Source organism: Cyprinus carpio, chromosome A8, assembly GCF_018340385.1.
Source record: "Cyprinus carpio isolate SPL01 chromosome A8, ASM1834038v1, whole genome shotgun sequence".
Classification (NCBI taxonomy): domain Eukaryota; kingdom Metazoa; phylum Chordata; class Actinopteri; order Cypriniformes; family Cyprinidae; genus Cyprinus; species Cyprinus carpio.
Window position 1 is genome coordinate 21,691,238 of NC_056579.1, and position 12,992 is coordinate 21,704,229.

Here is a 12,992-nt window from a genome sequence, read left to right on the forward strand (position 1 = left end):
TCCTCAAGGCTCAGTACTTGTACCAATTCTCTTCTCCATCTACATGACTTCATTATGATCTGTCATTCAGAAGCATGGCTTTTCTTTGCTATGCTGATGACACTCAAATCTACTTCTTATTCCAACCAGATGATCCGATGGTAGCTGCTCGCATTGCAGCCTGTCTGAGTGACATTTCTAGCTGGATGAATGACCATCACCTTCAGCTTAACCTTACTAAGACTGAACTGCTGGTGGCTCCAGCTAACCCATCGTTACATCACAACTACTCTATACAGCTGGGTTTGTCAACTATAACTCCTTCCAGGACAGCCAGAAACCTAGGAGTTGTGATGGCTCATCACAGACCATATTGCTACAACGACCTGGTCATGCAGATTTGCAAAAACATTCTCACAGACCTTTTCCTGGACTGTGCCCGGCTGATGGAATGACCTCCCAATCTCAATTCGAACATCAGAGTCATTACTCATTTTCAAAAAACATCTAAAGACTCATCTTTCTCGCCAGCACTTGACCAACTAATACTAACACTTACCTTTTCTTGTCTATACTATTCTTGAAAGAGAAAAAAAAAAAAAAGAAAAAAAACCTTGCTACGTGTTCTGTGCTAGACTAACTGAGAATTGTCGTGGCACTTGCATACTGTTGTTGTTCTCTCGTTGGTCTGATTGCTTCTATTGTTCTCATTTGTAAGTCGCTTTGGATAAAAGCGTCTGCTAAATGATTAAATGTAAATGTAAATGGTGTGCTTTGAAATAATACAGTTTCAGCAGAACTTTTGTAGTGAACTAGTTTCCTGATTTTGAGAGATTTAACTTCAGAAATCCATTCACCAGAATGAAGTTCTTCAGTTCCAAACAGCATTACTTTGACACCTTCCACTCTTTAAACTTGACAGTTAACAACAACACAACTAGTCTAGAAAAGATAATGGAATAAAGTATCAAATTAAACAAGTTGATCCTTTTACAGTTCTTTGAGTGAGATTTTATCAGGAGACAAAACCAACCGTTGTGACTCAACCGAAGGACGACCTGTAGGCGTATCAGCCTCTTTTTTTATTTTTTTTACATTTGTTGAATTGACAGAAAACCAGACCAAAGTTAACATACCTTCACACCCAGAGGGCTTGGGTGTCGGGGTTAGGATCCGCTGAGGTCTGTGAAAATTGATTGTCATACTTCCTGTAAAGGCTGATTTATTAGATCTGAACTCATTTATAGGCTTATCTGACACTTACTGTTCGAATTAATTACGAAAGCCCAAAATGTAAGATGTGGTCAAGCAAAAATTTGCGAGGAAAAAATGTTCCTTGTCTTTTGTCAATAGTGTATCGATGAAGCACGGCTCACATTAAACCAAGCAGTTAGACAACATGGAGATTTTGCGTGACCAATGTGAACCCATAGCCTGGTTAAATCTTTCAGCCGCATGCAAAAGTCTCGATTGTGTGGATTCCTGAAATGACTGGAGTTCGCCCACGGAAATTTACTAAACAATGGTTCATGCGATTGCACTTTTACTCTATGAAAATTCATACAATTATAGCCAATATTAAAAAAAAATATATATATTGGAGGCAAAAGATTTTTGAGAGATTCATTGTGGTAACCATTCTTGAACATCTGCTTTATTCCCCAGATGTTGATAAAGTGTAAAAAATCTGCAGTGTCATGGTGAAATAGATTGGTTTGGCCAAGTTGTTCTTGCTTAATTGAAAGTGATGAAAGAGAAAAATTGGACTCTATATTTCTTGACTTGTGAATATAATTCTTATGAGCTGAATCATTTAAATGAATCAAGTCAACATTCTAATGACTGACTGTGAATTGGTTGTGGTTCTTAAAGTAATATTCTTTAATAAAACCAAAATATAACTTTAAAGAAATTCAGAAGAGTTTGGTCATGATATTTAGTGGAATCACTGCCGAACTGGAGCCATTCCTGAGTATAAACTCTCTTACGATTCATGGAGAACATGTGAACTCATTATTCGGGTTCATTCTTGAAGGTGACCTGTGTGTGTTGCACACGTGTGTGCTGTGTGTGTTGCACATGTGTGTGCAGAGCGAATGGCCGCTTGCAGTAGCAGACCACAGGAAAGTGCATGTGTGTAAGATGTGCACATGTAGAGTTCACCCCCCCGGCAGACCACAGGAAGACTTGTGGCAGCGCCGACAGCCACTTCTAATTGCGTGCATCTGCCTTTGATGGCTTCTGAGATGGATTTATGTGGTCCATATGAGGTGGTTTGATTAGCTGCTGGGGTTTTCATAGTGAACCTCAAAACTGTCTATGAAATACCATGACCTGTAAATGAAACATTGAGCCTTCTTCTGAAAATAAAAATGGACTCAGGAGAATTAAATATTATAACTGTATTTAATGTTATAAAATTAATGTAATGAAATGTATTATTTTGTTCAAAATGTAATCCACCTTATAATTATGTCTGTCTGTCTGTCTGTCTTTTTTTTTTCTTTCCTAGGATTCCTTTCAAAATCGGACAACCAAGGAAACAGATTGTTTCGAAAACGGTAAGAAATCCACAGGATTTTTCTGTTCCTTTTTTACTTTTACTTGTGATTTTTGCAAATGTATTTGCAAAAATAATACTGTTTTCATACATGTCTCTTGAACACTCTTCCTTTCTTCCATCAATGCTTGTGATAAGTGCTTGACTGGTGTTTTTTTTTTTTTTTTTTTTTTTTTTTTTTTTATGATGCCAAAATCTTGGAGAGATGGTATAAAGCCAATATTTATTTTATATAACAAACACAACTATGCTTAAATAATATTAATATAATTAACTGTATTTACTAATATAATTTTAGATTTATTTGAAAACAATTTGAAAACAAAATGGAATCATCAATTGTTTTAATGACAAAGAATGAAGTATTATCAGATTATAAAATAAATTAAAAAAAAAAAATGTGCACAAAAAGACAAAATGCTCAGTGCTCAACCAACTAAAAGAAATTCCAAAAAGGAAAAAGTTGGCACACCAAAACTTTTAAAATCTAATTATTTATTGCAAGTTTTCACCAAAAGTGCTGTATAAAAAAAAAAAAAAATTCCTCCATGAAGCAAATCATCCCACGAAGCACTGTGTACGACATTAATCAAATTAAAAATGACAGAGAAATATAAAACTATTCTTTTAAAGATGCTGATTATCTTGGGTAATGCAGTTTTTCAACCTGGAAATCTGCTGTTAAACACTTTAAAATTATTTAAAATTTCAAGTATATGGCTGATGGCTTCAATAAAAGCATATATACCATTGATTAACAACCGATGACAGACCTCACAGTAGGTTTTTAATTTTTCGTTAGAAATCAGTTCCGCTATGGAGCAAATGAATGGGATTTTTACAGTTAAACTCTAGAGTTTACGTTTATGCTCGAGAGCAGAATTTCAAAGAGACTTGAGCATGTGATCTTTTGAATTGGTTTTATATGCAAATATCTACAGTAGCTACAACGCAGCACTAGCAACAGAACACTCGCATTGCCTCGACAAGTTTTCTCAGGCACACGCCACTCACATTCTCTCCAGCAAATGTAAAGGTTTAGTTTTCTGGTCCAGTTGACTCCAGTGCTGTGGTCGGTGATGGAGTCATTGTTTGAATAGATCAACTGTGAGTTCATAAGCGCCTCTCTGTTGTGGGCGTCCTGATCTCTTCCTTGTTTTAGGGAGGTCAATCAACATCTTTTTTTCTTATTTTCCCCTCATCACCTCGTTCCCTTACTCGCCTCCTTTCCTGTTACACCACACTTCCATGGTCACCCATGAGTGGGCAGGCCACAGGCCGGACACACGGCTCTAAATGGGCTACCGACTGCCTGCCTTCCCAAATATTGTTTATTTACAGACTTTGCCCACCGAACCACAGGACAGGAACCCCTACTGCTGCAATTATGGCATCATTAACCCCCTACACACAGCGGTAGGGTGGCATGGACACCAAGCTAATGTGGCAACAGAAGGCCACTGCAATAATTACAGGACCTCCTGCAACTGCTGATTTCCAAATGAAAGATTCAGCTTGTTCTGTTTGCTTAATCTTTTTTTTTTCTCTTTTGATCTCGTTGGCGTTCTTTAGAGATCTCGCCTAATAGCTAAAACGTCCCAAACTGATATCCAGCTCACTTTGTTTTTTTTTCCTCTACTGGCTTTACGTTTTTTGACTTGCCCTGTAGATTGTGTTTTTATGATTACACACCCAAGAGCGCTTGTAGAAAACTAGAGCAGTTTGCCCACACACTTCTTTAAAGAGATCTTTCTATCCATTCTTCTCATATCTCTCCACATGTCTCCTCCACAGGTTGAAAGGGACTTTGAGCGGGAATATGAGAAGCTCCAAAAGTAAGTTGACATGTCCAATGTCGTTGTTTTTATTCGATGTCTTCTGAATGTTTCTGAGTATCATTAGCTAGCCTGAAATTGCCCAGCAGAAGACTGCACTTAAAAGACGACAGCGAAACAGATATTTGCTTTCCCAACAAGAGCAAACCCGAGTAGTACATTGATTTTAAAAATAGATCGGCATCGGATTTGAAACCTTTTGTTTTGATCAAAACCGTGGCGCCAGTCGAGGTGTTCCAAAGGATTGCGACGTTGTCGACGAGACCCTGATGCATCATTTGTTTCTCCCCAATCGTGACAAAAGCTAAGTGATTCTTGTGTATGACACAATGGAAGCGTGGTTACAGGGTTTTCAGCGCTCTCAATGTGAGATGACTGAAATGCCTCCAGCCTTAATTCATATGTATTTTCATGCATAGACCTGTACCTCCTTCGCCAGTGCACTTCAGGACTCTATAGACTGTGTAAACCATGGGTTATGATTAATGAGAATGGGTAAATCTCACAAAATCTGTCAAGAACATATTTAGGTCATAGTAGACCCCAAAATTAAAAAGAAATGCATATATTTACAATGCAATATTCTCTCTCTCTCTCTCTCTCTCTCTCTCTCTCTCTCTCTCTCTATATATATATATATATATATATATACACACACACACACATATACAATACAGTATTTTTTTTCAATGCAAAGATTAAAAATGATGATTTAAATGAATGTAAAATAATTTATATTGATTATTTAAAGTACGACAACATAAAAACATTTAAACTTAATTTTTTCACTTAATTTTTTTACTCATAATAAAACCAAAATAACATTTATAAAACCGGTGTAATTTTGAAAATTACAAGAAAAAAATACAGTAATGTGGCTTTAATGTTTAATCCATGAATAAATGTGTGTGTGTGTGTGTGTGTACATATATACAAGTGTTATATGACCTTACTATTTGACCTTTATATAAAGGTTATATACTTTCCCCACACTCTTTTTCCACCTTTGCTTCTATATATATATGTGTGTGTGTGTGTGTGTGTGTGTGTGTGTGTATTTATATATAATGACCTCTGTCTGGAAAGAAGCTAAAAATATATATATCTGTTATACAATTTTCATGACCTATATAGAGTGTCCTTGCTAAAGATTATATACTTTCCCGCTCTTTTTTTTTTTTCCTCCTTTGCTTTCTTTTATTCATACATATACATGTTTTTTCACCTGTGAGATCTGGACATGTTATTTTGTGATATTGACCCCAGCATGGAGTCATTTAGTAGTTTTAAGGACCAAACTGGTTTGTTTTGCCTGCTTATCATATATTTCTTGTCTTGTTGCATCAGGTCGGAGGTCGTCTGTTGAGATGTATGTGCTTTCTAGCGCCTCACCTTACTCTGTCCCCTTGGTTTCACTTGTGTAGGTGGAGTCCCGGTACAAAGTGTTGAAAGGCATATATCAGACACGCAAACACTTGCGGTGTGGGCACGGACATGTAGGGGCCTGAACTCTTGTCTGAGAGGGCCGCTCCTTTGGTTTGATTGCTATCAGAATACCACCTATTATGCAACCACACACACTCCACGAGTATGTGATGCCCGTTGTCTTCGTGAAACACTTTCATGGTTGTGGTACTGGAGGGGGTGCACTACATTGATCCATATTCAGTCAGTCATTCATTCATTCATTTAGTTTTAAAAATTAAAATGTATTCACCCTCAAGTATTTCCAAACCTGTATCACTTTCTTTCTTCTGTAGAACACAAAAGAAGATATTTTGTAGATTGAGCTAGTTGCTGTTTTCCATTTCCAGTTGCAATGAATGAAGACTAAAGGCCCATTCACACCAAAGATAAACTATAACAATATAGTTTTAAAAATAAATCTGAATGTAAAAGAATAGCAGAGTCCACACCACAACTGTTATGATAATGGCACAGAGGAATTATATCTGGAATCACTTTCACAGCAGTTTTTTTTTTTTTTTTTTCATGAAATGATGAACAATTAAAACATTGAGAGCCAATCAGAATCAATCCTGCTTTAAAGAGCTCAAGCATTTAAAGCGGGAGATGACAAAACTGCATTTGGTGTGGACTCGTGCTTTGGTGTGGACACAGATATAGTTAACATTATAGTTATCTTTATATTTCTAGTTCTTGGTGTGAATAGGCCTAAAACTTTCAAGCTTAAAAAACGTACCATAATAACACCATAAAATAGTCCATAATTCTATTTTCTACCATGTTTTCTAAGTTTTTCAAAGCCATACATTTGTAAAAGTTTTACAAGAAAATACAATTTATGTTTTTCTACTTCAAGGAGTTACTTGCTGTTTCTTTGTAATTGTTTGTGAACTTTGCTAGCAATTTTTCAGTGAAAATAGTTTCCACCCCATTTTTATTTTTTCATTGTATTGTGGCTTAATGTGTTCTTTACCACTGCGATCACATAAATGAGTTCAGGTAAAGAACTGGATCAGTCTGATTCACAGACACATCATTCAGATCATTTTCTAAACCAAACCACTAATTTTATGATGTCTTCATAAGCTTTCTGAAGCGTCAAAGTTTCAAGGTTTCTCAGGTTTCATAAAAAATACCTTCCTTAAGTTTAATTTGTGTTTTGAAGATGAACATGAAGGTGAGTAAATGACAGAATTAAAATTTTTCTTTACTAGTAAAATCACTATGTCTCGAGCGGTTTATTAACATTGTTGTTGTGCATTTTTGCGTGGAAATGCAGACTTTGTGCCAATAAGACTTACACGTAGTCATAGCCCCACAATGCACTGTCTGTTCTCCTTCTTCTGCCCCCCCTATTCCTCCGTCAGAATTTGGGGGTTTGGTGCTAATGTGTTGGGTTGTAACCTGCGCTAACTCTAAATGCCATTCACATGTTCATCGGAGGCATACTGCTAGCATGTTCACATGACAGCCGTCTGGAGCAGCTGGGCCAATGCTACACGATTAGCACCTGTAATGGAGCCTTTATCTCATCTTGTTAGGAGTCTCTCTTTCCATTTCTTGCCAGTTAACCATGATTCCCCACCTCCTCCTCATTCTTTTCATCAGTTGTTTATTTTTTTCTTCATTCTTTCTGCGTCCTGATATAAAGGTGGTATACTTTCCCACAATCTTTTCTTTCCACCTTTGCTTTCTTTAGTTCTTCTTTTATATCATACAGCCAGAAATAAAAATAAAATTACCAATTTCACCACTGTTTCCCCAGTTCTCCATTTTCCTTAATTGCTGTAATAAGTGCAGTGTGAGGTGCCTCAAGGGAGTCCCTCAGCCCGTGTCTAATTTTCCACCTAATTGATTATAATGAAGAGCTCCCCCATCAGCGTCGCAAACACACACTCGTGTGAGCACGAGACGGATGCAATAGTGCGGTAATTGCAGTTGTTAACAGCCCCAGCGGGTGTGAATGGATCAACCCTGTGAAAGACCCTGTGAATGATCTCTTCTGCCTCTCAGGAACTGTTACTGTTCTACAGAAACATGAATGGATACTGGCAGATGAGTTCTATACTCGATACTTTCACGTTTGAGAATCTGCATGCATTGCAGAATTTCTGTAAAAATGTGAAGAAAATTGAGGAAAAAAAGACACGTTAATGTAAAATATGGTAGTATTGCACTGTTAATTAAAATGTTTATTTGTTTTAGGTTGGAAGAACAGACGAAGAAGCTGCATAAAGACATGAAGAAAAGCACAGAGGCTGATTTAGGTTTGTGGTTGTGACGATTCCTCTTCTCTCTGCTAATGTTGACTCTTATCTAAATATAACTGCTTTTACTGCTCATAGAAAAGGAAACCTTATACTGTTGTAAATTGGTAAAATCAAGCTATAAGCTTCCATCAACACTGGACCTGCATTGAACTGTCAAATTTTTCACTTTTCAATATTCTTCTCTGATATTAACAGAAATCTGAAGAATTCAGTGAACATTAATTTAATATTTTTTAAAGTGTGTTACAGAGCTGAAAGTACTACAATTTGGGCCACTGATAGCATAATTAAAGCAATGTCCTGCATCCAGTAAAACAACCTTCTTTTTTTTTGTACAATGCCGATTAACAGGAAATCCTTTAAACTGGGGTTACAGTAAAACTTTTCTATGTGGATGACGCAATTTAAAATCTGATCAGATTTTAAAACACTAGTCATCATACCCTTGCAGACTTTTTAAGTAGATACAGAGGAAAAACTGTGCATCATACACTAAATCACACACGTTCATACTATTCAAGTCGTTCCAAACACAACAAACTCACGCAGAAACATGCGCCTCTGATGCAAACACATGCTCTGACTGGATAGAAGCTAAAAAAAACATTGATTCTGTTATACAGAATCAGTTATAATGCAAATTTCAGAACTCCAGTATTTTTGTTTTTATTTTCTAAGAGTAAGACCGTCAAACTCAGATGTTGTTCTGTCAGTGGATTTAAAGATTCTGCATCTCCAGAAACCTTCGCATAGCCTTCCTAAAGATCCGAGCATTGGAAATGCATCACTGAAGTTTATTTTTAATGATGTGCCTGAGTGACTAAAAGATAAATTTTTCGTTTGTTCTCTTTACATTTCACAATGGTCTGTTTTGTGACGTATTTTAAACAAAATATATATAATTTTTTTTTTTTTTTTTTTGAAATGTATGCTAAGACAACAAGCTTTTCATTATTTGAGTGTTACTAATAAAATCAGTACATACCTGCATCCATGCATGCAGCGTGTTTTGTTATGCGACAAATAATCATAGTACTTTGTAAGATGCAAACTTTATAATTTGCAAACTTTATAAACTAACCCTGAGAAACATATAAAAATCTGAAACTGCATTTCATGACCTCTTTAAATCTTGTGGCTCCTTAAGTCAGAATAAGTCAGACATGAGTCAGAGTTATTTTCTGTGGTATTATGCCTCAAATGTCTGTACTGAGACTAGAACATTCCTTGGAATGTGCCAAAATATTTAATGTAAGGGTCAACCAGTGAATGCCGATTTCCACAGAATTCTAATAGACTTCAAAGTTTTTTTTTTTGTGAAATTTCCATGGCTTAGTTATGACGAGGAAGATCCTTATGCTAAGTGTCATCAGACGCGCCGCACATGTAGCTGAGATTGTGTGCCACACTTGCTGCACTTGCTGCATCAGACCTCCACCACATGGAGGCACATCAGCAGTCAAACATGCATCTTACATCTAGAAGAGTTATAACAAAAGGTCAAAATATTTAGCCCTCTAGAATATCAAAATACTTTCCGTGCTCTCGGCAGGTCAGAAATCACTCAAATCCATAAGATACCAGGCAAAACACCTGCGAAAGAACAAAGATTTGTAAAGCCGCTTCACAAGTTTGTTCTCTGCATGTTGGAAGGGGTCGTTAGAGAGTTGACGCCGATGATGAATATTCACTAAAGAGCTCTGATCGTGTGCTCCTGCCTCAATAGTGCCAACGCCAATTACAGTCCGTCGCCTTCCCTGCCAAAGCTGCTTAAATTCAGAATGCTGATCAGATGAGCACGTCAGCGTCAATCCAGATCAGACGCACACCAGACAGGAAGCCAGATAAAACATCCACCCCTCTACACCCCACAGCCCAAACACAGGAAAGACTTGATTTACTAGCTAATTGGGGCAAAGTCAAGAAAGAAGGGGAAAGTTTCTTAATTTTGGTCCCACTTTGATGAATGCGGATGTTTTCCATTTAAATTTTAGAACTTTTGTTGTAATTGTTATTTTTGTTGTTGTTAACGTCATTATTTTTTAGTATTATTATTTGTGTTATCCATGCCCTGTGTACTGTACAGTCACAGAAATGCTGGAGCCTGTATGAAGAAGATCCATAAATTTTCCAAAATCATAATATTTTAATTTATATTTATTATATGCACTTATTTATTAATTTCATATAATGCAAAGATTTTATTTTATTTTTTATTTATTTTATTTGAACAAATCCAGCATATGCTTCCTGCCTTAAATTTGTGGTTTAATGTAGAAATAAACAAGAGTCTTGTTTTACCATATGTTTGAAACCACTAAGTACTTGCCATCTTTGCAGATGATGACTGCTGATGGTTTTAAACCAATACACTTTCTGTTTGTCAAGTCCCAGACATGGAAAAAAAAAATGGACTGTTCAGACAGTTTTTCTGCACTCCTTAGTTTTTTGGCTGTAATGATAACTGGTTTAGTTTGTTTTCCAGCAATGTCTAAAGCAGCAGTGAAGATCTCCGGGGACTTGTTGAGCAATCCGTTGTGTGAGCAAGATCAGGCTTTCCTTGAATCCATGAATGCTTTGGATACAGCCATGAAGAGAATGGATGCGTTCAATCAGGAGAAGGTGAGATTCAGTTGTAAATGACAATGTTTACCAATGCATAAAAACACAGCTTCCGCTTATGACTAATTTCAATGGACTTATGTTGACGTAAAAATAATTGTTAAATAATAATTTGGTCTCAATGGCAGTTGCTCGGCTGGCACATGACCCCAGTGGAAGTATGCAATTTGAAATCTGCCATTGAAATCTTGATGGCTAAATTCTGCTCCCAGGGTTGTATTTTTCTTTTGTTTTCTTCTTCCCCTGAGCCGGAAATGCCAGTTGTGGGTTTGGGCATATTTCCAGATTGTCGTCTTGGGCAGGCTGGTGCTGAATTGGCCCCCAATAATCACAGCTATGAAATATCCCCAAATACCATTCCAGCTTCATTCTACATCAAATCTATTGAACTCAGCTCCTGGAGGGCCACTGTCCTGTGGAGTATAGCACCAACCTTAATCAAAACACACCTGCATATAATTTCAAGTAATACCGAAGACGTTTGCTGTGTTTTCGAAATCGCCCCCTATACCCTAATTCACTGTTCCCTACATTAGTCCACTAATATACTTCGACTTGAAGGAATGAATGAAAGCTAGTTTGTGAATTTGGAACACTGAGTGTGCTGAAGTGTTGCCGCTTTTGCATAGTTTGTACTTGCTGTTTAATAATCATTAGAACGAAAAGATCTTTAACTGTCATTGAAAGTAGCTTTTGTAAAACTTAATTATACTATTTAATAATCAATTTAAAAGAAATGTATACCTTTCTATCTTCTGACGAGATGCAGGAATTCATTCGGCACAACACTAACATTGCATTATGGTTATTCGCTAGCCGTTGAGTGTACATCGGTTGTGTACTTATTGCGGTGCATTATGGGATGGAATGAGTGCACCCTATAACGTCCACTATGGTTTCGTACACCACTACAAATGGCTGTCCCCTCAAGTAGTGCCCTAGGGGGTGATTTCGGACACAGCCCTTGATTAGATGTTCAGGTGTGTTTGATTAAACAACCAAACTCTGCAGAGTTCAGTCAGTCAAACCCTGACTTCTTGGATGTGCTTTTTTTGGCCAATATGTTGTCTTAGCCTCATACTGACACCTAGTGCTGTGGATGCAGCATCACATAGACATTTTCAGTTATTGATACCTTACAAAATTTGCAGTAAGTCATGATTTTTTCTTTTTTTCTATGAGAGAAAGTGTCAAATAGTGAGTAATATATTTAGCTGAGTTCAAAATGTCTGCTTCCATGAGGCGACCCACTCCATGTAAAATATATGATATGTGTGAAATCCCATTCAAGTGAACATTTTCATTAATTACTGCTTTTTTTTTTTTTCTTTATGGCTAAAACTTTTTAATGAGGGAAAAGTTACTTTCTTCCATCTTTAAATATCATATGCTCCGCACCCACTTCGACCAGAAGTATTTGGGCTTTGTAAGCTGTCTTTTATTAGGCAGTGGTACTCATTTGCATAAAAAGCAAGTGAATGTGAGACATGTTTATGTTTTGATTACATTGCCGCCACTAGATCTGGCTTACTCACCTTTAGGCCCACACAGAATCTATAAACGTTTTTTACGTTCCATATTTTCTGTGCTTATTGTGGGGGGAATTTAGTGGAATTCTGCAGAACGGATTTCAATGTGATTCAGTGTGTGTGTGTTTGTGTGTGTACTGCACTTCAGACAAACCAACATTACGCATCAAAGTTATCCATCCATTAAACCCTTCAGTTATCCATCCAGATCATTACCGACTGCTCCACACCACCATCAGAGATCGTTTTAACCTTCATCCAGCATCTTAACATGGTGCTCATGGTGTGATGTGTTTAAAAACAGCAATGTTTTTAGACACAATGAGTCTTAAGGTGCGGTCACTTTCACAGTCATTTTAATTGGAATCCACACAGCTGGAAACTTCATGTAAGCGAGACAGATTTTCACAGGCAGATTCCGCAACAAGTTGATCACTCAAATTGGCCACGTTTATTAACAGAAAGCAGCTTGGTTTGAAAGTGACTTTGGTGTGAATTGTACTTTATCGCTGCTGTGCTCACAATAGTCAAAGAGCCATTTTTGGCCTGCGTAATTCCATCAGTGTGACCACAACTTATTTAAAATTCCTGTGCAATCTTTTTTATTCCCCAATAGCTGTTTATATTGGTCTTCCCAATAACCGTCCATATGAACCTGGCTAATGTTTACGTCTAACTTGACTCTTTAGTACGTCTCAAAAATAAACCATGGACCAACTTCATTTCTGCC

The 12,992-nt window shown here is 37.0% G+C and overlaps 1 protein-coding gene across 1 annotated transcript in view; it reads left to right on the forward strand.

Moving 5' to 3' along the window:
- LOC109072874 (bridging integrator 3-like) overlaps nucleotides 1–12,992 on the forward strand; it is a 51,542-nt gene that overhangs the window by 11,162 nt on the left and 27,388 nt on the right. Inside the window, exons 2-5 of the mRNA XM_042762787.1 lie at nucleotides 2,492–2,540; nucleotides 4,334–4,374; nucleotides 8,047–8,108; nucleotides 10,597–10,733. Coding sequence (XP_042618721.1) covers nucleotides 2,492–2,540; nucleotides 4,334–4,374; nucleotides 8,047–8,108; nucleotides 10,597–10,733 — 289 coding nt within the window. The remainder of the gene's footprint in view (nucleotides 1–2,491; nucleotides 2,541–4,333; nucleotides 4,375–8,046; nucleotides 8,109–10,596; nucleotides 10,734–12,992) is intronic.